The sequence below is a fragment of the Acipenser ruthenus genome, chromosome 58, assembly GCF_902713425.1.
Source record: "Acipenser ruthenus chromosome 58, fAciRut3.2 maternal haplotype, whole genome shotgun sequence".
NCBI lineage: Eukaryota > Metazoa > Chordata > Actinopteri > Acipenseriformes > Acipenseridae > Acipenser > Acipenser ruthenus.
The window spans coordinates 3,811,369-3,839,275 of record NC_081246.1 but is presented as its reverse complement, the minus strand read 5'-3'; the positions used below and the strand labels follow the sequence as shown (position 1 = coordinate 3,839,275).

General features: G+C 39.1%; 6 protein-coding genes across 7 annotated transcripts in view; all 6 read right to left on the bottom strand.

Annotated features, from left to right (window-relative positions):
* The window catches only part of LOC131724913 (zinc finger protein 271-like), a 39,364-nt gene extending 31,146 nt beyond the window's left edge, over window positions 1-8,218 (bottom strand). Inside the window, exon 1 of the mRNA XM_059017956.1 lies at window positions 8,168-8,218. The gene's annotated coding sequence lies outside the window, so the exon portion shown is untranslated. The remainder of the gene's footprint in view (window positions 1-8,167) is intronic.
* Window positions 1-27,907, bottom strand: part of LOC117967209 (gastrula zinc finger protein XlCGF7.1-like) — a 96,011-nt gene that overhangs the window by 39,786 nt on the left and 28,318 nt on the right. Inside the window, exons 1-2 of one of the 2 annotated variants that reach the window (XM_059018145.1) lie at window positions 27,141-27,162; window positions 22,791-22,861 (exon numbers count right to left, since the gene is read on the bottom strand). The exons of the other annotated variant lie outside the window; for it this stretch is intronic. The gene's annotated coding sequence lies outside the window, so the exon portion shown is untranslated. Of the gene's footprint in view, window positions 1-22,790; window positions 22,862-27,140; window positions 27,163-27,907 lie in introns of those variants that run through there. 2 annotated transcript variants of the gene reach the window in all.
* LOC131724915 (zinc finger protein 345-like) lies at window positions 948-8,231 on the bottom strand. Its single transcript, XM_059017970.1, has 2 exons — window positions 8,168-8,231; window positions 948-5,054 (listed from the first exon to the last, which is right to left on the bottom strand). Exon 2 carries the CDS (start codon window positions 5,001-5,003, stop codon window positions 3,015-3,017), a length of 1,989 nt encoding a protein of 662 aa, XP_058873953.1. The 5' UTR covers window positions 5,004-5,054; window positions 8,168-8,231; the 3' UTR covers window positions 948-3,014.
* On the bottom strand, window positions 11,248-18,522 carry LOC131724916 (zinc finger protein 345-like). The gene is made up of 2 exons (XM_059017971.1): window positions 18,462-18,522; window positions 11,248-15,341 (listed from the first exon to the last, which is right to left on the bottom strand). The coding sequence occupies exon 2, from the start codon at window positions 15,288-15,290 to the stop codon at window positions 13,302-13,304; it is 1,989 nt and encodes a 662-aa protein (XP_058873954.1). The 5' UTR covers window positions 15,291-15,341; window positions 18,462-18,522; the 3' UTR covers window positions 11,248-13,301.
* Window positions 19,981-27,180, bottom strand: LOC117971050 (zinc finger protein 501-like). Its single transcript, XM_059018037.1, has 3 exons — window positions 27,141-27,180; window positions 22,791-22,861; window positions 19,981-22,058 (listed from the first exon to the last, which is right to left on the bottom strand). The coding sequence occupies exon 3, from the start codon at window positions 22,016-22,018 to the stop codon at window positions 20,591-20,593; it is 1,428 nt and encodes a 475-aa protein (XP_058874020.1). The 5' UTR covers window positions 22,019-22,058; window positions 22,791-22,861; window positions 27,141-27,180; the 3' UTR covers window positions 19,981-20,590.
* Window positions 22,790-27,907, bottom strand: part of LOC117962850 (zinc finger protein 583-like) — a 37,815-nt gene continuing 32,697 nt past the window's right edge. Inside the window, exon 3 of the mRNA XM_059018079.1 lies at window positions 22,790-22,861. The gene's annotated coding sequence lies outside the window, so the exon portion shown is untranslated. The remainder of the gene's footprint in view (window positions 22,862-27,907) is intronic.

Here is a 27,907-nt window from a genome sequence, read left to right as displayed (position 1 = left end):
CACCCTGACTTCATCGCTTTAAGTAATGTCTTTTAGTGGTTTGTAAACTTACAAAAAAACAGAAAAAGCCACGTCTGCACATTCTCCACTCCTCTCCGACACACACCTTTAAAAACGAATGAAATCCGAGACGGTATTAAATATCTTTTTCACCCGTTCCTCCGTTCTGATGAAACAACATATGAGAGAAAAAATAAATATTTCAGTGCCGTCTCAACACCGCCTCCTGGTGGATCTTTTCAATATCAATGTAAAATTCAAAACATACCAAAAATAAATATTTACTTATTTTTACATGTTTCAATTAGATACATTTACTCAGCTTTACTTAGTGTATAGTTCAAAGTTATAAATAGGGCTAGTTTTTGGTCTCTTTATAAATGCAATATGGCCCTTCAAGGTGGCTGTTGTTGTGCATATTTATGAAGGTATCATATTTATCATTAATACCTCAATATCCTAGGTTATAAAAATATGCTTTTCTGTTTCAATATCAATAAAGCTTGACCGGTCAAATAACTTAGTCACCAAACTAACAGTAAAAGTATGCATATTAGATAGATAGATAGATAGATAGATAGATAGATAGATGGATGGATCTCCCCCCCCCCTTTCGCTATATTGCTGGTATAAAAACATATTAGTTAATATTAATGTATTTTAATATACAGGACGACGCCTCCATTATGTGATTAATATAAAAGTAGTGTTTTAGTCCTTTACAAATTTCATATTTGTTATAAAATTATACTTACAATTCCTCGATTTTTTAAATATCAAAAGAATTATGAACAAAATAGAAAATAAATATGAGGCTAAGTTATAAAAAATATGCTTCCAGTTTCAATATAAAGAGATTAACCAGTCAAATTACTGAGTCACAATAAACTAACCTTAAAAGTGCAATCATAAATGCTTACTTTAGTACTCATAACAAACTCAACACATGAAAATGATTACATTTATTAAGGCTCGCAAAAGTAAGAAGGATATAGACGTTATATATCATGGTACCAGAATTATAAGTACACAAGCAGGAATAAAACATGGAAACACATATTTTCATGAGCACGCTGTCCTCCGTGTGTTTCCGTACACGCACACGCAGGATTCACGCACATTACACACAGTGACGGGGTGAAGCAGCATCTGTTGTGTGGGTTCGAATGAAGACGCCATTTTTGTTTCAACAAGTTCAGTTGGGAAGCAGCTTCAATTGCATTTAGTATTAAGTTGAAATCTAGAGTTACTTCAGAACTTGTAGATAAACTCAATCAATGTTTAAACGGTTCAGACGTTCACATTGTTTTCAAATGCACACAATAGCACCAGCTCAGTTAAAGTCTTTTCTTCTTTCAGTTGTTCAGAGTAGAATCGCTTGTGTTTTTAATCTCACAAAGTGTTATTCTGTATTCAATGTTTTTACTTGTGGTTTGCATGTAGGTTTTTCTACACATAGTATTTTACTGAATCTTAATGTCTTTCAAATGTAGTACTTATTCTGGAGATGTGGTTCTTGCTGAAAAACAAAGGGTGTAGCGGTGAGGAGTCTTCTTCAGGATGAAGATACGTACGATGCTTGAATGGGTCCCCATTGCAAGCGAAGGCTCAATGGTTACTTCATGGCGAGATGAGTCTGAATCCAAGAGAACGAGTTCATGCATGTTTTGATTTAAATATAGAGCCCAAAGAGGAGTTTACTTTGGAGATCCAATCACTTCCGGGTAAAACAGGAAGCTAATCCCTGACCGAAATCAGTCCTTTCATTGGCTTACAGTTTGAATGACGCTTCCTTTTACACAAGCAATGTGCGTCATTAACACAGGGAGCGACCCTCCTCCATGGAGAGAGAGAGAGAGAGAGAGAGAGAGAGAGACAGAGAGAGAGAGAGAGAGAGAGATAACAAGATTCGAAACAAGTATAGAACAAAACTTCATTTTGTGACAGCTAGTTAAATTGATCATATAAGGATAAAAATGTTAAACATGTTATACAATAATTAAAGTAAAATACTGTAAGAATTACTTTCAATTTAAACTTCATTAAAACACAATAAACATTTCAATATATTGGGAAACCACAACATTTGTTATTAAAATGATTCTAAAACCCATTTAAATCAGGTATGTTATTACTTATTTGTTACGTTTCAATCTGATAGTTTCAGTAAATCTAAAACCCTGAGATTGTTACACAAGTTAATATTACACCCTCGTGAAGGTCTGTTTATCAATTAACTTTTAGAATAAAGAGATTAGGAATTTCTATTCACTTAAACATTCCATGTTTCACGGTAACAATTCATATAATATGCAAAGTCATGGCACCTCGTATCCACCAGGTGTCCCACTTCTTAACCCTTCATACGAAGAAAGTTGTATCCTGGCCTTCAGACAGACTTTCTTAATTAACAGATAAGAATCAGTTCTGTTTGTTTAGACCAGACTGGCAGGTAATCTAAACTGAATCTAATTTAAATCTTTACGACCCTCTGTTACTAATATCCAGTCCTTTGAAGCAGATCTCGAATGTTATGGGAGAAGGTTGGGGGAAGACACACTTAATTAACATCACAGCATCTTAAGCCTCAAAGTTTCAGATTTGAAATGTCATTTTTACAAAGACCACTCAATTACAACTATGAATTTCTCCCACACCATATACGTTGAATATACAGACTTCTCAGGGGTTGGAGGCACTCGGCTTCACCTCGTATCACACAACGCCCCGAGGCGTCTGTATATTCGACGGATTGCAAACTAGGAATGAACTTTATAATGTAACGGCTTCAGATAACTGTTTAATATCAATAAATCTGTATCATCTGCAAACATTCACCATACTAAGAATGTACTTTATTAAAGGCTTCAGAGCAGTGTTTAATATTGAGGGATCTGTAACATCTGTAGACATTCACCAGAGTTCTCACAGTTTTTATATTAAGCTGCTGTTGAAAAAGACTGGAATTTCTGAGTGTGGATGAATGAACACACACTCACATTCTGCCTAAACTTTCACAACTTGCATTTGTGTCTTTTAAGAGAACTGGAAGCATTAAAAGACTTCCCACAGTGAGAGCAGTGATAAGGATTCTCTCCTGTGTGGAATAGCTGGTGCATTGTCAAGCTGTACATCCATCTGAAACTCTTTCCACAGTCATTACAGTGATGTGGTTTCTCTCCTGTGTGGATTCGCCGGTGAAGTTTCAAGGTTTGTAACATCCTGAAACTCTTCCCACAATCAGCACAGACATGTTGTTTCTCTCCAGTGTGGATTCGTTGGTGCATTTTTAAGTTGCCTGAGTGTCTGAAACTCTTCCCACAGTCATTACAGCGATGTGGCTTCTCTCCTGTGTGAATTAACTGGTGGGTTTTAAGATATGCTAACTGACTGAAACTCTTCCCACATCTACTACATGGATGCAGTTTTTCTCCTGTGTGAATTCTCTGGTGAAGTTTCAGGTTTTGTAAATCTCTGTAACTCTTCCCACAGTCAGCACAGACATATGGTTTCTCTCTTGTGTGGGTTCGCTGGTGTCTTTTCAAAATGCTTAACTTATTGAAACTTTTACCACACTCAGCACAGACATCTGGTTTCTCTCCTGTGTGGATTCGCTGGTGAAGTTTCAGGGTGTGTAACTGAGTGAAACTTTTACCACACTCAGCACAGACATATGGTTTCTCTCCTTTGTGGGTTCGCCGGTGTCTTGTCAAATAGCCTGACTGATTGAAACTCTTCCCACAGTCAGTACAAACATATGGTTTGTCTCCTGTGTGGATTCGTTGGTGTCTTTGCAATGTGCTTGACTCACTGAAACTCTTCCCACAGTCAGCACAGACATATTGATTCTCTCCAGTGTGGATTTGCTGGTGTCTTTTCAATGTGCTTGAATGACTGAAACTCTTCCCACAGTTAGCACAGACATATGGTTTCACTAAAATATGAATTCGCCGGTGTTTTGTCAAATAGCCTGACTGATTGAAACTCTTCCCACAGTCAGCACAGACATGTGGTTTTTCTCCAGTGTGGATTTGTTGGTGAAGTTTCAGGCTTTGTGAGTATTTGAAACTCTTCCCACAGTCAGCACAGACAAGTGGTTTATCGCCACTGTGGATTTGTTGGTGAAGTTTCAGGCTTTGTGAGTCTATGAAACTCTTCCCACAGTCAGCAAAGACATGTGGTTTCTCTCCAGTGTGGATTTGTTGGTGACGTTTCAGGCTTTGTGACTGTACGAAACTCTTCCCACAGTCAGCACAGGTATATGGTTTCTCTCCAGTGTGGATTCGCTGGTGTATTTGAAATCTCCTTGACAGTCTGAAACTCTTCCCACAGTCATTACAGTGATGTGGCTTCCCTCCTGTGTGGATTTTCTGGTGTCTTTTCAAAGAGTATGACAGACTGAACCTCTTCCCACAGTCACCACAGGTAAGAGAGTCCTGCAAGCTGCTTAAGGGTTTAGAATTGAGAATAACCCTTTTAATATGGACTGATTCTAGTTCAGGACTCTCCTCTTTAATATGGACTGATTCTAGTACAGGACTCTCCTCTTTAATATGGACTGATTCTAGTACAGGACTCTCCTCTTTAATATGGACTGATTCTAGGTCAAGACTCTCCTCTTTAATATGGACTGATTCTAGTGCAGGACTCTCCTGTTTAATATGGACTGATTCTAGTACAGGACTCTCCTGTTTAATATGGACTGATTCTAGTACAGGACTCTCCTCTTTAACATGGACTGATTCTAGTACAGGACTCTCCTGTTTAATATGGACTGATTCTAGTACAGGACTCTCCTGCTTAATATGGACTGATTCTAGTTCAGGACTCTCCTCTTTAATATGGAGTGATTCTAGTACAGGACTCTCCTCTTTAATATGGAGTGATTCTAGTACAGGACACTCCTCTTTAATATGGAGTGATTCTAGTACAGGACTCTCCTCTTTAATATGGACTGATTCTAGTTCAGGACTCTCCTCTTTAATATGGACAGGCTCCATCATTGAATCTTCTCTTTCACAAGGATAATCCAGTTTTGTCTTCTGAACAAATTCCTAAAGAAAATATAAAACACAATCAGTTACAATCCCTTTCTTAAATTCTATGAACTTGCCTTATCAACTCCAGACTCCATTCATTACCGTGCTCACAAATGTGCTGCACTGAGTGAGATGAAGGAGATTTTCTATAACAAGGAGGAAGGAGAGATGTACCAAAATCACAGAAACAAAGACAGTTCTAAACAGAGAAATATTCAAACATGTATAAAAAGCACCCACACATGTAACCCCTCTCAACAATGAGCTCCTGCTACCACTACTACTAATACGTGATTTGTACGTGATTTGAATAGAACCGATATTAGTTGCTTATTGTACCTTCATAATCCATTGATTGTGAAACTATTAAAACATGAAGATTGACAAGTATGTTTATAATGCTAGAAATAAAATGCTTATCCATGATATCATCTGTATAGTATCTTTTTTTCAAATAAAATACAGACTGTCACTCTCATTGACTCTAATTTGTGAAATAAATGTGTGCTGAAGCGGTATTTTACTGAGAGTGCTGTGCTGCAATGCAATATGTAAAGAAATGAAGTGATTTGAGTGGAAGTGGCCGATGAAGGCTGTTGCTGATCTCTCTGTGGAAACGCATGCTATGCTACGTGGCTTCAGAGATGCAGGAATCAGTGATGCTGTTCACACCCAGGACACTGCCACAGACACTGCAGTGAAAATGAAATCGCAAAGGCAGAGGAAACAACGCTGTACTGTAGTGGAGCTGTCTGATTAAAAAAAAAAACTCTGTGGTCAGTGCAAACCTGACTTCTCTTTTTAAACGGAGCACAAACTCTTCCATGTATTACTGTAGTTGTTCAATATTAGCACTCTGCCGTCAGTGCAAGAAGCTTCAGTATGTGAACATTCATTTCAATAAAAGAACAACGACGAGTTTTGCATGGAAAGAAAAAACATTTGCAGCCAACATCACTAAAGCAAAACGGGCTTCTGTTCATTTGAAATACCGCGGCTTCAGATCAGGGCTGCAGTGACTTCCGCATAGCAACCGGGAACCGCTGAAAACAAACCGTTGTCAAGCGGTGTGACACGCGACCGGTGGACACGGCTAACCGACGTGACTCGAAACATAATAGATACAAACTAAAACGAGGTGTTGTAGGTTTAAAGCAACGGCCACACACCCTGCCGGCCGACTTCTGGGTCTATGAACTGACAGACTGACCACCTGTGGAGTTTGTCGATGTGCACACACATCTCTCTCATCTACACCGGGGAAGTACACTTATTTTAAAATGTTATTCTAGGTTTTGATGTTGCAAGATGCATGTCTCATTAATATGTAAGACCCCACAAGAAACCCCAGGATTAACTACGGGATGCAGTCTGGGTGTAATGTATCTTCTGCACTGGGGGACCGACCATAAACAATTAATTACAAAAAAATACAGTAATTAGGATAAAAGAATGTCTGATCTATACAAGATTAATAATAATAATAATAATAATAATAATAATAATAATAATAATAATAATAATAATAATGCATACAGTAAACTAATTATTTCCAGCCCACAGCTGGTTAAATTGGTGTCTATTTTGCCAGATGAGTCGTCTAAAATAGTTATTTCAAAAAGTATTTTACAGTGCTCGCATGTTCCAGTGAATAGTATTCAAAATGTTTATTTTCTGATCTTATTACAAAAATTAATCTTCACGCTACTAATGTCTTACAATGTTGTGCTTATTATTATATTAAGTATAAGTTATAATTGTGTATTACTGTAATTTATGCTGTAAGTATAACTATGTTATCATTAATAAAATGTTCGCTGCAGGTGGTTCTTGAGTCTGGTGGACTCCATTTAGACCCTTCTTCATGCTGCCGATGAAAGCAGAAAGCCACTTTTCCCTTCTATCTGGACTTAAACGCTGCTTCGGAAGTTCAATGTAAAAAATATGTAAAAAAAACATAATAATAATGCTAAACGGTTTAAATGAACCTAAAACCGCTCTGTTATTTTCAGCAGGTGTAATTGGTTATTGATGAAAGGCTATCAGGGACAGGGAATAACCTACTTTGAATTAAGGAGAATAAATCAGCTTTAATAGCAGGTAGTTGAAGTGAGATATGTGACCATATGTGCAAGTATTTGAACTATTTTTGTCCCAGATCAAAATACAGTACTGTCTAATATTATTATTTGTTTATTTATCCAAGGCGACTTACAGAGACTAGGGTGTGTGAACTATACATCAGCTGCAGAGTCACTTACAACTACGTCTCACCCGAAAGACGGAGCACAAGGAGGTTAAGTGACTTGCTCAGGGTCACACAATGAGTCAGTGGCTGAGGTGGGATTTGAACCAGGGACCTCCTGGTTACAAGCCCTTTTCTTTAACCACTGGACCACACAGCCATTTATATTATCTCTTTATAGCTGGGACTGTTTCTACTATACATTTTCTGATCATGCTGTAAATTATGAAGCTGGTGGAGCACAAAGGGAACTTCGATTGCATCCACTTCTTCTGCGATAGGAATTTCTCTCAACTCCACCTCCGTTTTGGTTCTGCTCAGAACTGTTGTTCATCTACCAAAGCTGTCCACGCTGCGTCTGTGCAGACCGTGACGTCACGCGCAGACTCCCGTCTGCAATCTAGCCGGCAAAAAAAGGGTCGTGAACGCGCTCACTATGTGCGTGCGCGCCAAGTTGCCCGGATGTCCGCGCAAACCTGCAGGCACGCACCCACGCGCTGCTGTTACGCGCCTCACGCAGACAACAGCGCGAGAAAACAACACGCGATTTGAGAACATGTTCAAACACTGTAGAGTCTGAAGCGGAGCGGAGCGCAACCTGACCCTGGAAATAACATGAGGCGGTGATGCGGGCGAACTGTCCCGAGCAGCGCCGAGGGCTGGAGCGGTTACTTGTTTTTAAAAATGTCAAAATGTTCCGAATTAATAGACTAAAAATGTGGGCCTGGGCCTGTGTGTGTGTGTAGATAAACAATTGTTATTTTTGACCACTTTCTTAAAATAGTTTTACATGAAACACACTGCTTTCAATACAACTAATCTAAAGTAACTGTCGCTACCGGTTAACAAATGGAATTAAATGAATTTATATTTAAAAACTTACTCGTTAATTCAGCTGCGCCGGCCTCCTCCTCTCTCCTTCAGGTGAAAAAATATTCTGAGAGACCAAAGCGAAATAAGCCCGCCCCTCTCTCACCTGCTATTGGCTGGGGGGTCACGCTGAACCGAGTAGTCCTCCGGTGATTGGAAGCGCTGGGGCTCTCCTAACCAATAGGGGATCAGTTCTGCGGCAGTTTACCGTATAATCAAGAAAACAGGCGCATTTTTATACTCTAGTATCGTTCACTATATGAATAATAATAATAATAATAATAAATAATATATGCAGTGATATATTACAAGAGGAGATTAATTTATGTATTTAAAACAAGCACACAGATAATTGTTTTATTAATTATATAAAAAATGGATAAAAGTTACCAGCTGATCAGTCAGTTAATAAAATGACAAGGAAATGTTGGTTCATTTATATAATAGCCGATTCATTTATAAAGTTACACATGGCTATTAATACCTTGTATCACTGTCATGTATAATACAAACACATGAGTTAATATATTCATTTAAATTCGAGTATTAACTTTCCACATACCGTTTGGAGATTTAATCTCTCTCCCATTGAAATGAATGACAAACCTCTCCCTGCTATTTTCACGTCTCCCAGTAGATGGCGCCAGGCCTCCACGCAAGTACTGGCTGCAGGAAAACGACACAGCGCCGGTGTAACAAATCTGTGTGCAGTTTCACAGTCAATACGATTGCATGGGTGCGTGTTTAATACGTTGTTCCACTAGACTTCAGTTTAACAGTATTTTTGTTTCAGTCTAATCAATCGTGGGAAACCACTGAATCTACAATTGGATAAGAGCTTCTACAGAAACTACAATATTATTCCTGAGTGAATGTTTGCTACATTCTACCAGAGTTCAGCTTTCTGTGCAGAACTAGTTCATCAGAAACTAGATTGATGACTTTCCAGTTAGTTTACATTCTCCATTCTAGTTCCAGGCAGGCAGAACATTGCTTAAATTACTGGCTTTACTATATTCTACACTCTGGAAGAATGTAGTAAACTAACACAGACACCAAGAAGAAGAGATTATATTGTAGTGTCAAACTGAACAGGATTGTGTGTATGGCAGGTGTTCCTAATGTTTTGGCCAGCTCTTTTGCACAGTGCTGTATTGTGTGTATTTGCATGCTGTGTGTGTATGGCAGGTGTTCCTAATGTTTTGGCCAGCTCTTTTGCACAGTGCTGTATTGTGTGTATTTGCATGCTGTGTGTGTATGGCAGGTGTTCCTAATGTTTTGGCCAGCTCTTTTGCACAGTGCTGTATTGTGTGTATGGCAGGTGTTCCTAATGTTTTGGCCAGCTCTTTTGCACAGTGCTGTATTGTGTGTATTTGCATGCTGTGTGTGTATGACAGGTGTTCCTAATGTTTTGGCCAGCTCTTTTGCACAGTGCTGTATTGTGTGTATTTGCATGCTGTGTGTGTATGAAGTTCATCTGAACACGATTAACACACAGCTTACTAATCATACTAACAGAAACCCTTCTTACTGATTAAAACAGCTTGTTATTTTCATTCGAATGCAGTTCATTATTTTCGGAAGAGTTAAACAGATATGAGTTGAAAAGATAACAGGATGCGTTTTAAAGCTAGTTCAAAGGGACATTTTAAAAGATAAATCAGTGATATTATTGCTATAAAATGTATAATCCCAGGTCTGTCAATGAAATTTTAAACAAGCGATGGGATTGGTCGAGCAAGGCCCCAGCTGTCCGTATATTGGATGGAGCCTCATCACATATTAGAAATCACTGAATTTACAGGACCGCTAGCCATCTTGTTTACAGATACAGAGGTGCAGTATCTATAAAACTGAGTGACCAACTACCAGCAAAAACAACCCCAACAGTAGAGAGTAGACAAGCAGCTTTGGATGAAGAGCAATGTAATGAACTGGAAGATAGCAAAATGGAAAAAATAACAAACAGATAAAAATCTTAAGAAAATGCTGAGGGATTTCTATGGAAATATAAGAAATGTCGAAGGAGAAGAATATAAAATCTCAAGCTTCACTGATGTGGAATAAACTTCTATCTAAATGAAAACAAAACTGGGGAATCTGTCAATATACACACTCACCCTGACTTCATCGCTTTAAGTAATGTCTTTTTAGTGGTTTGTAAACTTACAAAAAAACAGAAAAAGCCACGTCTGCACATTCTCCACTCCTCTCCGACACACACCTTTAAAAACGAATGAAATCCGAGACGGTATTAAATATCTTTTTCACCCGTTCCTCCGTTCTGATGAAACAACATATGAGAGAAAAAATAAATATTTCAGTGCCGTCTCAACACCGCCTCCTGGTGGATCTTTTCAATATCAATGTAAATTCAAAACATACCAAAAATAAATATTTACTTATTTTTACATGTTTCAATTAGATACATTTACTCAGCTTTACTTAGTGTGTAGTTCAAAGTTATAAATAGGGCTACTTTTTGGTCTCTTTATAAATGCAATATGGCCCTTCAGGGTGGCTGTTGTTGTGCATATTTATGAAGGTATCATATTTATCATTAATACCTCAATATCCTAGGTTATAAAAATATGCTTTTCTGTTTCAATATCAATAAAGCTTGACCGGTCAAATAACTTAGTCACCAAACTAACAGTAAAAGTATGCATATTAGATAGATAGATAGATAGATAGATAGATAGATGGATGGATCTCCCCCCCCCCCCCCCCTTTCGCTATATTGCTGGTATAAAAACATATTAGTTAATATTAATGTATTTTAATATACAGGACGACGCCTCCATTATGTGATTAATATAAAAATAGTGTTTTAGTCCTTTACAAATTTCATATTTGTTATAAAATTATACTTACAATTCCTCGATTTTTTAAATATCAAAAGAATTATGAACAAAATAGAAAATAAATATGAGGCTAAGTTATAAAAAATATGCTTCCAGTTTCAATATAAAGAGATTAACCAGTCAAATTACTGAGTCACAATAAACTAACCTTAAAAGTGCAATATATACGTTTACGGATCTCATATCAATCATAAATACTTACTTTAGTACTCATAACAAACTCAACACATGAAAATGATTACATTTATTAAGGCTCGCAAAAGTAAGAAGGATATAGACGTTATATATCATGGTACCAGAATTATAAGTACACAAGCAGGAATAAAACATTGAAACACATATTTTCATGAGCACGCTGTCTTCCGTGTGTTTCCGTACACGCACATGCAGGATTCACGCACATTACACACAGTGACGGGGTGAAGCAGCATCTGTTGTGTGGGTTCAAATGAAGACGCCATTTTTGTTTCAACAAGATCAGTTCGGAAGCAGCTTCAATTGCATTTAGTATGAAGCTGTAATCTAGAGTTACTTCAGAACTTGTAGATAAACTCAATCAATGTTTAAACGGTTCAGACGTTCACATTGTTTTCAAATGCACACAATAGCACCAGTTCAGTTAAAGTCTTTTCTTCTTTCAATTGTTCAGAGTAGAATCGCTTGTATTTTTAATCTCACAAAGTGTTACTCTGAGTTCAATGTTTTTACTTCTGGTTTGCATGTAGATTTTTCTACACAAACACAGTATTTTACTTGAATCTTAATGTCTTTCAAATGTAGTACTTATTCTGGAGATGTGGTTCTTGCTGAAAAACAAAGGGTGTAGCGGTGAGGAGTCTTCTTCAGGATGAAGATACGTACGATGCTTGAATGGGTCCCCATTGCAAGCGAAGGCTCAATGGTTACTTCATGGCGCGATGAGTCTGAATCCAAGAGAACGAGTTCATGCATGTTTTGATTTAAATATAGAGCCCAAAGAGGAGTATACTTTGGAGATCCAATCACTTCCGGGTAAAACAGGAAGCTAATCCCTGACCGAAATCAGTCCTTTCATTGGCTTACAGTTTGAATGACGCTTCCTTTTACACAAGCAATGTGCGTCATTAACACAGGGAGCGACCCTCCTCCATGGAGAGAGAGAGAGAGAGAGAGAGAGAGAGAGAGAGAGAGATAACAAGATTCGAAACAAGTATAGAACAAAACTTCATTTTGTGACAGCTAGTTAAATTGATCATATAAGGATAAAAATGTTAAACATGTTATACAATAATTAAAGTAAAATACTGTAAGAATTACTTTCAATTTAAACTTCATTAAAACACAATAAACATTTCAATATATTGGGAAACCACAACATTTGTTATTAAAATGATTCTAAAACCCATTTAAATCAGGTATGTTATTACTTATTTGTTACGTTTCAATCTGATAGTTTCAGTAAATCTAAAACCCTGAGATTGTTCCACAAATTAATATTACACCCTCGTGAAGGTCTGTTTATCAATTAACTTTTAGAATAAAGAGATTAGGAATTTCTATTCACTTAAACATTCCATGTTTCACGGTAACAATTCATATAATATGCAAAGTCATGGCACCTCGTATCCACCAGGTGTCCCACTTCTTAACCCTTTATACGAAGAATTGTATATTGGCCTTCAGACAGACTTTCTTAATTAACAGATAAGAATCAGTTCTGTTTGTTTAGATCACACTGGCAGGTAATCTAAACTGAATCTACTTTAAATCTTTATGACCCTCTGTTATTAATATCCAGTTCTTTGAAGCAGATCTCGAATGTTATGGGAGAAGGTTGGGGGAAGACACACTTAATTAACATCACAGCATCTTAAGCCTCAAAGTTTAAGATTTCAAATGTCATTTTTACAAAGACCACTCAATTACAACTATGAATTTCTCCCACACCATATACGTTGAATATACAGACTTCTCAGGGGTTGGAGGCACTCGGCTTCACCTCGTATCACACAACGCCCCGAGGCGTCTGTATATTTGACGGATTGCAAACTAGGAATGAACTTTATAATGTAACGGCTTCAGATAACTGTTTAATATCAATAAATCTGTATCATCTGTAAACATTCACCATACTAAGAATGTACTTTATTAAAGGCTTCAGAGCAGTGTTTAATATTGAGGGATCTGTAACATCTGTAGACATTCACCAGAGTTCTCACAGTTTTTATATTAAGCTGCTGTTGAAAAAGACTGGAATTTCTGAGTGTGGATGAATGAACACACACTCACATTCTGCCTAAACTTTCACAACTTGCATTTGTGTCTTTTAAGAGAACTGGAAGCATTAAAAGACTTCCCACAGTGAAAGCAGTGATAAGGATTCTCTCCTGTGTGGAATAGCTGGTGCATTGTCAAGCTGTACATCCATCTGAAACTCTTTCCACAGTCATTACAGTGATGTGGTTTCTCTCCTGTGTGGATTCGCCGGTGAAGTTTCAAGGTTTGTAACATCCTGAAACTCTTCCCACAATCAGCACAGACATGTTGTTTCTCTCCAGTGTGGATTCGTTGGTGCATTTTTAAGTTGCCTGAGTGTCTGAAACTCTTCCCACAGTCATTACAGCGATGTGGCTTCTCTCCTGTGTGAATTAACTGGTGGGTTTTAAGATATGCTAACTGACTGAAACTCTTCCCACATCTACTACATGGATGCAGTTTTTCTCCTGTGTGAATTCTCTGGTGAAGTTTCAGGTTTTGTAAATCTCTGTAACTCTTCCCACAGTCAGCACAGACATATGGTTTCTCTCTTGTGTGGGTTCGCTGGTGTCTTTTCAAAATGCTTAACTTATTGAAACTTTTACCACACTCAGCACAGACATCTGGTTTCTCTCCTGTGTGGATTCGCTGGTGAAGTTTCAGGGTGTGTAACTGAGTGAAACTTTTACCACACTCAGCACAGACATATGGTTTCTCTCCTTTGTGGGTTCGCCGGTGTCTTGTCAAATAGCCTGACTGATTGAAACTCTTCCCACAGTCAGTACAAACATATGGTTTGTCTCCTGTGTGGATTCGTTGGTGTCTTTGCAATGTGCTTGACTCACTGAAACTCTTCCCACAGTCAGCACAGACATATTGATTCTCTCCAGTGTGGATTTGCTGGTGTCTTTTCAATGTGCTTGAATGACTGAAACTCTTCCCACAGTTAGCACAGACATATGGTTTCACTAAAATATGAATTCGCCGGTGTTTTGTCAAATAGCCTGACTGATTGAAACTCTTCCCACAGTCAGCACAGACATGTGGTTTTTCTCCAGTGTGGATTTGTTGGTGAAGTTTCAGGCTTTGTGAGTATTTGAAACTCTTCCCACAGTCAGCACAGACAAGTGGTTTATCGCCACTGTGGATTTGTTGGTGAAGTTTCAGGCTTTGTGAGTCTATGAAACTCTTCCCACAGTCAGCAAAGACATGTGGTTTCTCTCCAGTGTGGATTTGTTGGTGACGTTTCAGGCTTTGTGACTGTACGAAACTCTTCCCACAGTCAGCACAGGTATATGGTTTCTCTCCAGTGTGGATTCGCTGGTGTATTTGAAATCTCCTTGACAGTCTGAAACTCTTCCCACAGTCATTACAGTGATGTGGCTTCCCTCCTGTGTGGATTTTCTGGTGTCTTTTCAAAGAGTATGACAGACTGAACCTCTTCCCACAGTCACCACAGGTAAGAGAGTCCTGCAAGCTGCTTAAGGGTTTAGAATTGAGAATAACCCTTTTAATATGGACTGATTCTAGTTCAGGACTCTCCTCTTTAATATGGACTGATTCTAGTACAGGACTCTCCTCTTTAATATGGACTGATTCTAGTACAGGACTCTCCTCTTTAATATGGACTGATTCTAGGTCAAGACTCTCCTCTTTAATATGGACTGATTCTAGTGCAGGACTCTCCTGTTTAATATGGACTGATTCTAGTACAGGACTCTCCTGTTTAATATGGACTGATTCTAGTACAGGACTCTCCTCTTTAACATGGACTGATTCTAGTACAGGACTCTCCTGTTTAATATGGACTGATTCTAGTACAGGACTCTCCTGCTTAATATGGACTGATTCTAGTACAGGACTCTCCTCTTTAATATGGAGTGATTCTAGTACAGGACTCTCCTCTTTAATATGGAGTGATTCTAGTACAGGACACTCCTCTTTAATATGGAGTGATTCTAGTACAGGACTCTCCTCTTTAATATGGACTGATTCTAGTTCAGGACTCTCCTCTTTAATATGGACAGGCTCCATCATTGAATCTTCTCTTTCACAAGGATAATCCAGTTTTGTCTTCTGAACAAATTCCTAAAGAAAATATAAAACACAATCAGTTACAATCCCTTTCTTAAATTCTATGAACTTGCCTTATCAACTCCAGACTCCATTCATTACCGTGCTCACAAATGTGCTGCACTGAGTGAGATGAAGGAGATTTTCTATAACAAGGAGGAAGGAGAGATGTACCAAAATCACAGAAACAAAGACAGTTCTAAACAGAGAAATATTCAAACATGTATAAAAAGCACCCACACATGTAACCCCTCTCAACAATGAGCTCCTGCTACCACTACTACTACTACTAATACGTGATTTGTACGTGATTTGAATAGAACCGATATTAGTTGCTTATTGTACCTTCATAATCCATTGATTGTGAAACTATTAAAACATGAAGATTGACAAGTATGTTTATAATGCTAGAAATAAAATGCTTATCCATGATATCATCTGTATAGTATCTTTTTTTCAAATAAAATACAGACTGTCACTCTCATTGACTCTAATTTGTGAAATAAATGTGTGCTGAAGCGGTATTTTACTGAGAGTGCTGTGCTGCAATGCAATATGTAAAGAAATGAAGTGATTTGAGTGGAAGTGGCCGATGAAGGCTGTTGCTGATCTCTCTGTGGAAACGCATGCTATGCTACGTGGCTTCAGAGATGCAGGAATCAGTGATGCTGTTCACACCCAGGACACTGCCACAGACACTGCAGTGAAAATGAAATCGCAAAGGCAGAGGAAACAACGCTGTACTGTAGTGGAGCTGTCTGATTAAAAAAAAAAACTCTGTGGTCAGTGCAAACCTGACTTCTCTTTTTAAACGGAGCACAAACTCTTCCATGTATTACTGTAGTTGTTCAATATTAGCACTCTGCCGTCAGTGCAAGAAGCTTCAGTATGTGAACATTCATTTCAATAAAAGAACAACGACGAGTTTTGCATGGAAAGAAAAAACATTTGCAGCCAACATCACTAAAGCAAAACGGGCTTCTGTTCATTTGAAATACCGCGGCTTCAGATCAGGGCTGCAGTGACTTCCGCATAGCAACCGGGAACCGCTGAAAACAAACCGTTGTCAAGCGGTGTGACACGCGACCGGTGGACACGGCTAACCGACGTGACTCGAAACATAATAGATACAAACTAAAACGAGGTGTTGTAGGTTTAAAGCAACGGCCACACACCCTGCCGGCCGACTTCTGGGTCTATGAACTGACAGACTGACCACCTGTGGAGTTTGTCGATGTGCACACACATCTCTCTCATCTACACCGGGGAAGTACACTTATTTTAAAATGTTATTCTAGGTTTTGATGTTGCAAGATGCATGTCTCATTAATATGTAAGACCCCACAAGAAACCCCAGGATTAACTACGGGATGCAGTCTGGGTGTAATGTATCTTCTGCACTGGGGGACCGACCATAAACAATGAATTACAAAAAAATACAGTAATTAGGATAAAAGAATGTCTGATCTATACAAGATTAATAATAATAATAATAATAATAATAATAATAATAATAATAATAATAATAATAATAATGCATACAGTAAACTAATTATTTCCAGCCCACAGCTGGTTAAATTGGTGTCTATTTTGCCAGATGAGTCGTCTAAAATAGTTATTTCAAAAAGTATTTTACAGTGCTCGCATGTTCCAGTGAATAGTATTCAAAATGTTTATTTTCTGATCTTATTACAAAAATTAATCTTCACGCTACTAATGTCTTACAATGTTGTGCTTATTATTATATTAAGTATAAGTTATAATTGTGTATTACTGTAATTTATGCTGTAAGTATAACTATGTTATCATTAATAAAATGTTCGCTGCAGGTGGTTCTTGAGTCTGGTGGACTCCATTTAGACCCTTCTTCATGCTGCCGATGAAAGCAGAAAGCCACTTTTCCCTTCTATCTGGACTTAAACGCTGCTTCGGAAGTTCAATGTAAAAAATATGTAAAAAAAACATAATAATAATGCTAAACGGTTTAAATGAACCTAAAACCGCTCTGTTATTTTCAGCAGGTGTAATTGGTTATTGATGAAAGGCTATCAGGGACAGGGAATAACCTACTTTGAATTAAGGAGAATAAATCAGCTTTAATAGCAGGTAGTTGAAGTGAGATATGTGACCATATGTGCAAGTATTTGAACTATTTTTGTCCCAGATCAAAATACAGTACTGTCTAATATTATTATTTGTTTATTTATCCAAGGCGACTTACAGAGACTAGGGTGTGTGAACTATACATCAGCTGCAGAGTCACTTACAACTACGTCTCACCCGAAAGACGGAGCACAAGGAGGTTAAGTGACTTGCTCAGGGTCACACAATGAGTCAGTGGCTGAGGTGGGATTTGAACCAGGGACCTCCTGGTTACAAGCCCTTTTCTTTAACCACTGGACCACACAGCCATTTATATTATCTCTTTATAGCTGGGACTGTTTCTACTATACATTTTCTGATCATGCTGTAAATTATGAAGCTGGTGGAGCACAAAGGGAACTTCGATTGCATCCACTTCTTCTGCGATAGGAATTTCTCTCAACTCCACCTCCGTTTTGGTTCTGCTCAGAACTGTTGTTCATCTACCAAAGCTTTCCACGCTGCGTCTGTGCAGACCGTGACGTCACGCGCAGACTCCCGTCTGCAATCTAGCCGGCAAAAAAAAGGGTCGTGAACGCGCTCACTATGTGCGTGCGCGCCAAGTTGCCCGGATGTCCGCGCAAACCTGCAGGCACGCACCCACGCGCTGCTGTTACGCGCCTCACGCAGACAACAGCGCGAGAAAACAACACGCGATTTGAGAACATGTTCAAACACTGTAGAGTCTGAAGCGGAGCGGAGCGCAACCTGACCCTGGAAATAACATGAGGCGGTGATGCGGGGGAACTGTCCCGAGCAGCGCCGAGGGCTGGAGCGGTTACTTGTTTTTAAAAATGTCAAAATGTTCCGAATTAATAGACCAAAAATGTGGGCCTGGGCCTGTGTGTGTGTGTAGATAAACAATTGTTATTTTTGACCACTTTCTTAGAATAGTTTTACATGAAACACGTTGCTTTCAATACAACTAATCATAGGTAACTGTCGCTACCAGTTAACAAATGGAATTAAATTAATTTATATTTAAAAACTTACTCGTTAATTCAGCTGCGCCTGCCTCCTACTCTCTCCTTCAGGTGAAAAAATATTCTGAGAGACCAAAGCGAAAACAAACCCGCCCCCTCTCTCACCTGCTATTGGCTGGGGGGTCACGCTGAACCGAGTAGTCCTCCGGTGATTGGAAGCGCTGGGGCTCTCCTAACCAATAGGGGATCAGTTCTGCGGCAGTTTACCGTATAATCAAGAAAACAGGCGCATTTTTATACTCTAGTATCGTTCACTGTATAAATAATACATGATGATATATGTGATGATATATGAAAGCAGGAGATTAATTTATGTATTTAAAAAAACACACAATTGTTTTATTAATTATATAAAAAACTGATAAAAGTTACCAGCTGATCAGTCAGTTAATAAAATGACAAGGAAATGTTTGTTCATTTATAGAATAGCCGGTTCATTCATAAAGTTACAAATGGCAAATACTACTTTGTATCACTATCGTGTATAATTGAAACACCTGAGTTCATACACCTTATTTAAACTGGAGTATTAACTTTCCAGATACCGTTTGGAGACCAAATAATCTCTCTTCTATTGAAATGAAATGCAAACCTCTCCCTGCTATTCTCACGTCTCCCAGTAGATGGCGCCAGGCCTCCACGCAAGTACTGGCTGCAGGAAAACGACACAGCGCCGGTGTAACAAATCTGTGTGCAGTTTCACAGTCAATACGATTGCAAGGGTGCATGTTTAATACATTGTTCCACTAGACTTCAGTTTAACAGTATTTTTGTTTCAGTCTAATCAATCGTGGGAAACCACTGAATCTACAATTGCATAAGAGCTTCTACAGAAACTACAATATTATTCCTGAGTGAATGTTTGCTACATTCTACCAGTTCAGCTTTCTGTGCAGAACTAGTTCATCAGAAACGAGATTGATGACTTTCCAGTTAGTTTACATTCCCCATTCTAGTTCCAGGCAGGCAGAACATTGCTTAAATTACTGGCTTTATTGTATTCTAAACTCTTTTCAGAATGTAGTAAACTAACACAGACACCAAGAAGGGATTATATTGTAGCGTCAAACTGAACAGGATTGTGTCTGTCTGTCTGTGTCAGTCTGTCTGTGTGTATCTATGTCTATGTGTCTCTCTGCCTATCGTTTGCCTATCTGTTTGTCTATAGTACAAGAAAACTGTAGTTCTTTATTTCCAGGCAACTGAATACTTGCTGCTAATGAAATGATCGGGACTAAAATAATCAGAATCGAAACTACAGCTCCCAGCATGCCTCTACAATGAGGGATGATGGAAGCTGTAGTTCTTCATGTAGGCAGGATGAGGAGTAAGAGGAGGTGTAACAGACAGGCTGATTAATAATAATAATAATAATAATAATAATAATAAACTGAGAATCAACACCAAACTTACCAGTGGAGCCACTCTACCCAGCACCCCACTTTCATCCCTCACCCATGCATGCCATCCAACCAGAAAGACGACCACCCGACACAGACCTGGAAAAACTAATGAAATCCGAGCCGGCATTGAATTTATTTATTTATTTTTATTGCTAGTCCCGCCATTCTGCTGAAACAGCTGAGAAGAAAGATATTTATTTCAGCACCGTCTGAACAGAACAGATTACTTTTTGGTCCATTTATTGGTGGAAGGATACTTAATAAAAGAAAAAAATGTTGCCCTATTTTTTTTTTTCACCTCCAGTTTGACCTGGATTATAAATGCAATATGGTCGTTGTAATGCATATTGTTTTCGATATATTTACCTCAATATCCTTGGCCACCCCTGCTATGTTGGTAATATACAAACATATTAACTAATGTTCATTTCTTAACAGAGGACGAAGCCTCCATTATGTGATTAATATTTACATATACAGATATTTTTGTTCTATTTTTGTAAAGTTTAAGATTTGAAATGTGATTTTACAAAGTACATTCAATTACAACTATGAATTTCTCCCACACCGTATACGTTGAATATACAGACTTCTCAGGGGTTGGAGGCACTTGGCTTCGCCTCGTATCACACATACTAGAAATGTACTTCATAAAGTAACTAATTCAGAGCATCTGTAGACATCAAATCGCTGGAGTCTTTTAAAGCTGTATATCCACCTGAATCTCTTCCCACAGTTAGCACAGACATGTGGTTTCTCTCCTGTGTGGATTCGCTGGTGCATTTTCAAGTTGCGTGACTGTTTGAAACTCTTCCCAGTCATTACAGCGATGTGGCTTCTCTCCTGTGTGAATTAACTGGTGTTTTTTAAGATTTGTTAAGTGATTGAAACACTTCCCACATCTACTACATGGATGCGGTTTCTCTCCAGTGTGTATCAGGAGGTGACGTTTCAGGTTTTCTAAATGTCTGAATCTCTTCCCACAGTCAACACAGAGATATGGTTTCTCTCCAGTGTGAATTCTCTGGTGACGTTTCAGGCTTTGTAAATTTCTGAAACTCTTCCCACAGTCAGCACAGACACATGGTTTCTCTCCAGTGTGAATTTGCCGGTGTTTTGTCAAATAGCCTGACTGATTGAAACTCTTCCCACAGTCAGCACAGACACATGGTTTCTCTCCTGTGTGGATTTGCTGGTGTCTTCTCAATGTTCTTGACTCATTGAAACTCTTCCCACAGTCAGCACAGACATACGGTTTCTCTCCAGTGTGGATTCGCTGGTGAAACTTCAGGTGGTGTAACTGTCTGAAACTCTTCCCACAATAATTACAGTGATGTGGCTTTTCTCCTGTGTGGATTAATTGGTGGATTTTAAGATTTGCTAACCGATTGAAACATTTCCCACATCTACTACATGGATGCGGATTCTCTCCAGTGTGAATTCTCTGGTGGGTTTTCAAATCACCTGACTGTCTGAAACTCTTCCCACAGTCAGTACAGACATACGGTTTCTCTCCAGTGTGGATTCGCTGGTGACGTTTCAGGTTTTGTGACTGACTGAAACTCTTTCCACATTCTGTACAGGACAGAGAGCCCTGCAAGCTGCTTGTTTTAAAATGGTTACCCTCCTCTTCAACATGGACAGGGTCTAGTTCAGGAAGCTCCTCTTTAATGTGGACAGGCTCCATCTCTGAATCCTGCCTTTCACAAGGATAACCCAGCTGTACCTTCAGAACTCGCAGGTGGTGTTTCACGGTGCTGTGGTGTCTGAAATCTGCCCCGCATTCATGACAGTTATATGGAGTCTCTCCAGTGCCTGTTTGCTGCTGTCCGTTCAGGATTCCTGACTCCCTGAAAGTCTCCACACATCCAGCACAGCGATGCAGAGTCTTTCCAGGAGATGTTTCAAGGTTTCCTTCAGGATTAAAACTCTCCCCACATCCAGGACAGGGAAGAGAGCCCTGCAAGCTGCTTAAGGATTTAGAATTGAGAATAACCCTTTTAATATGGACTGATTCGAGTTCAGGACTCTCCTCTTTAATATGGACTGATTCTAGTACAGGTCTCTCCTCTTTAATACGGACTGATTCTAGTACTGGACTCTCCACTTTTATATGGACTGATTCCAGTGCAGGACTCTCCTCTTTAATATGGACAGGCTCCATTGTTGAATCTTCTCTTTCACAAGGATAATCCAGTTTTGTCCTAAAAAAACAACATAAAACACAATCTGTTACAATCACTTTCTTAGATTCTATGAACTTGCCTTATCAACTCCAGACTCCATTCATTACCATGCTCACAAATGTGCTGTGCTGAGTGAGATGAAGGAGATTTTCTATAACAAGGAGGAAGGAGAGATGGACCAAAATCACAGAAACAAAGACAGTTCTAAACAGAGAAATATTCAAACATGTATAAAAAGCACCCACACATGTAACCACTCAAGCAGAAGATCCTCAGGAATACTGCTTAGAAAATGATAGCATTTCTTTCAAACAAGACAAAGGTTATTGTTGAAAAGTTTGACAGATTTGATCATGAAGTTTCTTGTTAGTACTATGAAAGATTTGCATGTATACTTATTGGTGCTTGTAAGCACCCACAGAACTAACCAGGCAAGAGATGCAATAAACATGAATATAAAGTGTGTAAACTTCCATTCCCATGTAAACCCCCACATTAGATTTGTTTAAACAGTTCTGCCTGTCAGCATCATGTAGAGCTCCTTGAAACTAAAGCATGAATCTGAAAGGTCTCTACATGCAACGACAGAAATAGAGATCACTCCACACCACTATTGTAATTCTCAATCTCTATAGCTTCGATCAGACTTGTGTTCAGTATTAAATAAACCGATACGACCAGAAACACACAATCAAACACAGAGCGGTGAAGCTGAATCAGGACTGAAGAGTAAAAGAATAAGAAACTTACTTCAGGTATTGTCAGCAGGATATCTGCAGCACGGCTCTGGCAGTCTTGTTTCTTCCCAGGTAAACAGGCACCTTAAAGCAATAGCAACAGTTCATTGATGTGGACTCCTCTGCCCCACATCAACACTGACTATTTCAACCCCTGGGTCTGGCAGTGCTGAGAACACTGACCCCAACTCCTCAGCCAATCCCCAGCTGATAGCACTCTTTTGTCACCCCAATTGTTGTCTGCACTGAAAAAACCACAATGAAATACAGTAATGTAGAGTGATTATGTACTAAAGCAGAGTCAGCTGTTGCAGGGAAAACTAAGGAGGCTGTGTGGTCCAGTGGTTAAAGAAAAGGGCTTGTAACCAGGAGGTCCCCGGTTCAAATCCCACCTCAGCCACTGACTCATTGTGTGACCCTGAGCAAGTCACTTAACCTCCTTGTGCTCCGTCTTTCGGGTGAGACGTAGTTGTAAGTGACTCTGCAGCTGATGCATAGTTCACACACCGTAGTCTCTGTAAGTCGCCTTGGATAAAGGAGTCTGCTAAATAAACTAATAATAATCTCTCAAACTGACCAGAAAGGTGAAAGCAGAACACTCTGGACTGTAATTAGGATGTGTACTGATGATAAAAAAAAAATAAAAACACACATATATTTAGAGAAGTAAAACAAACTGCAATTCACTAAATTTAGCGCTCAGATTGTCATAACTGTCATTAGCAGAATGCGTTTGCCGTGGTGTATTTAGTTATTTTCATGCCATTAGGGAGGTTACAAAAGAAAACAGCGATGAACAATTCAGAAATGTGGGCGTCTTTACAAGAAATGAGCAACGAGGGTATGTCAGAAGATGAAAGCGAACAGGGAACTTCGAGAAGGGCTAGGTTAGTTACAGCTTTAAGTAGCCAAACAACATACAAGTTCAACCAACAGTGGATAAAAGATTTTTACTGGGTTGAATTTGACAAGACTGCATTTTTAACAGGGAGCCAGGAGTTCAAACGTGAAAATATTATTAAAACTAAGTGCTTCAAAACGGCACGCAATGTGCGGAGAGGAATACATCCAGAAACGTCAGCCAGACCATCCTGCTACCATAAACAGGCAAGCAGCACATTCTGAGGAAGACGCTACCAGGCAGTTAAAAATCATTTAAGTTGGAAAAAGAAGTTGTCCATTATAACTGTGTGGATGCAGAACTATTGAACTGCACAAGTGTTATGTAAGAAAGGAAGGAAAAAAAGATGTGTAGATAGTCAACAATACATTTGAGCAAAATTGTATTGCCCCTACATTTTTCAGTGCTTTCATTTTTTAACTTAGGCGCACATTTGCCTAAAAATTTAGCGTCAAGCCCTGCCTACACCGGGCTTCAAGACTCTGAAAAATGCCAGCAAGTGTCTGTTTTATAACTACCTATGCTTAACGTAAAAAATGCTTTGATTGCGCGTTTGTTTCGTTTTTTTTGTTGTGGTTGTTTTGTTATAATATTACTATCTTACGTAGTGGACTCTATTACATTAAATCCTGCTAATAATTGTCGTTCATACTGGTGCATTGTGGAGCCCATTGAGATCCACCAAAATGGATTGCAGTGTTTGGTGTATTGGCCACCACTGCAGTAGAGAGAATCATACAGTTAAAGCACGACAGATTACAATATTGATATATTATTATACAATTACTTACAGTCTTGCAGTGTGTTTATAATGCTGTAGCCTACTGGCCTAATGAAATGAAAGCACGCTGGATTCTGTGCATATTTGAAGGTGCTGGTTGGTTTGGGTTATGTACTGGATTCTGTACATATTTGAAGGTGCTGGTTGGTTTGGGTTATGTACTGGACTCTGTGCATATTTGAAGGTGCTGGTTGGTTTGGGTTATGTACTGGACTCTGTGCATATTTGAAGGTGCTGGTTGGTTTGGGTTATGTACTGGACTCTGTACATATTTGAAGGTGCTGGTTGGTTTGGGTTATGTACTGGACTCTGTGCATATTTGAAGGTGCTGGTTGGTTTGGGTTATGTACTAGACTCTGTTCATATTTGAAGGTGCTGGTTGGTTTGGGTTATGTACTGGACTCTGTGCATATTTGAAGGTGCTGGTTGGTTTGGGTTATGTACTGGACTCTGTTCATATTTGAAGGTGCTGGTTGGTTTGGTTTATGTACTGGACTCTGTGCATATTTGAAGGTGCTGGTTGGTTTGGGTTATGTACTAGACTCTGTTCATATTTGAAGGTGCTGGTTGGTTTGGGTTATGTACTGGACTCTGTGCATATTTGAAGGTGCTGGTTGGTTTGGGTTATGTACTGGACTCTGTTCATATTTGAAGGTGCTGGTTGGTTTGGTTTATGTACTGGACTCTGTGCATATTTGAAGGTGCTGGTTGGTTTGGGTTATGTACTGGACTCTGTGCATATTTGAAGGTGCTGGTTGGTTTGGGTTATGTACTGGACTCTGTGCATATTTGAAGGTGCTGGTTGGTTTCGGTTATGTACTGGACTCTGCATATTTGAAGGTGCTGGTTGGTTTGGGTTATGTACCGGACTCTGTACATATTTGAAGGTGCTGGTTGGTTTGGGTTATGTACTGGACTCTGTGCATATTTGAAGGTGCTGGTTGGTTTGGGTTATGTACTGGACTCTGTGCATATTTGAAGGTGCTGGTTGGTTTCGGTTATGTACTGGACTCTGCATATTTGAAGGTGCTGGTTGGTTTGGGTTATGTACCGGACTCTGTACATATTTGAAGGTGCTGTCGCAGTAGTGAGAGTCGACCCTGGTCAGTTTGTATTTTCTTTGCTGGTCTGTCTTTAATTATCATTATATTTTACACAACTTGACTTTTTTAAAAGCACATAAGCCTCAATGGTGAAAGACCTACAAGCATGAAATGCATGTAACCCTATTCATGAATGTGTTCTGCACAAACAACCAGCCCTTGTCCAAAACACTGTTGTAAACAAGTCAAACTTTTATACATGCATACAAACTTAGTTTTAACCGTTAAATTAATATTTATGTATTTATTTTAACAGTTCCGTTGACCAGGTGAAGTCAACAAACAACACACACATAAAATAAAAGTACACTAGGGTTACCATATGGCTCCAGATTAACCGGACGCTTTCAGACAGACCGGGATTTCAAATTCCCCCTAAATTGAAAGTAATTCACGTATAAATGAGCTCCATCTTTGCTGAGATTAATCCTGCTGTGGTGGAATTGCTTGGGCGCAGCAAACAATTCACACTGATCAGCTGCTTCTGATCAGATTTTAATGAACAAATAGCTAATCTATCGATAGAGCAACGAGATGATGATGCGATTGTATTTGCAGAATAATATGGGCGATTGAATTTTAACAAACAGAAAAAAATAGCGACTGGCTGCAATTCATTCTTAGTATAATACAATTATTTGACGCGCATGCGGGTATTTAAGCACCATTCTTAATTGTAGCTAAGGATGGTTCATTTACACCTTCATTTATTTCAATTTAGGGGCAAGTTTGAAATCCCGTTCTGTCTCGCAGCGTCCGGTTAATCTCCACGCATGAAATAAAAGTGCACGCAGCTTTTCACAAAATGCAAACAAACTAAACAGTCCAGTAAAAACAGGAATTGCTTCAATTCTGCCCAAATAAGTCACAGTAATACACAGCGCTCCCCCTCCTTTCCAGGGTCCAAGCTTCACTACAGTACAGAGCTGAGAAATAACATGAAAACTGACAGAGCAACTTATTCAACAAATCCACACTTCCAAATAGAAACTAGTGGGAAATGCTTTCCTAGAGCAGGACTGAGGCGTGTGCTGACAGTGCGAGTCATAAACACACAGGCAGCGTTTCTCTCTGTATGTTTCTAATGCATGGCTGGTATTTGCACAGCGCGTACATTAGCCTCGCACAGAAGCGCATCGGTTCAGTGTTCAGGACTGTCGAGTCTGCAGCGGAGCGGAGCGCAGCCTCACACCGGAAACAACAAGGACGGCTTGTTTGTTTACGTGGGGGCGGCGCGCGCGAACGCAAACGCTCCCGCGCGGCGCGGAGGGCTCGAGCGGTTACGCGTTTTTAAAAATGTTTAAATGTTTGATATTAATTGACCGGAAATGTTTTTTTTAAGTTTTGTTTTTTTAGTTTTTCGAGGAGCAGCGCGGCGCTGAAATGTCCCCGGACTCCCCTCTAAGTGGGCCTGTGTGTGTGTGAGATACAATTATTACTTTCGTACACGGAAAATAAAATGACCCTTTCTTAAAATATTATTACACGAAACAAATTGTTTTCAGCGCGACTAATCAAATATAAATGTCGGTACCGGTTAACAAATGGAATACAATGAATTTATACTTAAAAACTTACTCGTTAATTCAGCCGCTCAGGCCTCCTCTCTCTCCTTCAGGGAAAAATATCGTGAGAGACCGAAGCGAAAACAAACCCGCCCCCTCTCTCGCCTGCCATTGGCTGCGAGGCCATGCTGAACTGAGGAGTCCTCCGGTGATTGGACGCGCTGGCGCTCTACTTGCAATAGGGAATCAGCTCTGCAGCAGTTACCGTATAATCAAGACAACAGGCGCATAATTATACTAGGGTAACGTTCAGTGTATTATTATTATTATTATTATTATTATTATTATTATTGTTAATAATAATAATAATAATAATATGTGGTGATGTATATGAAAATAGGAGATTATCGTTGTATTGATTATATAGAAAATTGATAAAAGTTACCAGCTGATCTGTCAGTTTATAAAATGAGAAGGAAATGCCGGCTCATTTATAAAGTTACAAATTGCTAATAATACCTTTCATAATTTATGTATAAGACACTTAAACACATGTGTACACTCATTTAAACTGGCGTATTATCTTTCCAGATACCGTTTGGAGACTTAATAATCTCTCTCCCATTGAAATGAATGACAAACCTCTCCCTGCTACTCTCACGTCTCCCAGTAGATGGCGCCAGGCCTCCACGCAAGTACTGGCTGCAGGAAAACGACACAGCGCCGGAGTAACAAATCTGTGTGCAGTTTCACAGTCAATACGATTAAATACGATTAAATGGGTGGATATTTGTGAAGATATAATATTTATCATTAATACCTCAATATCCTAGGCCACCC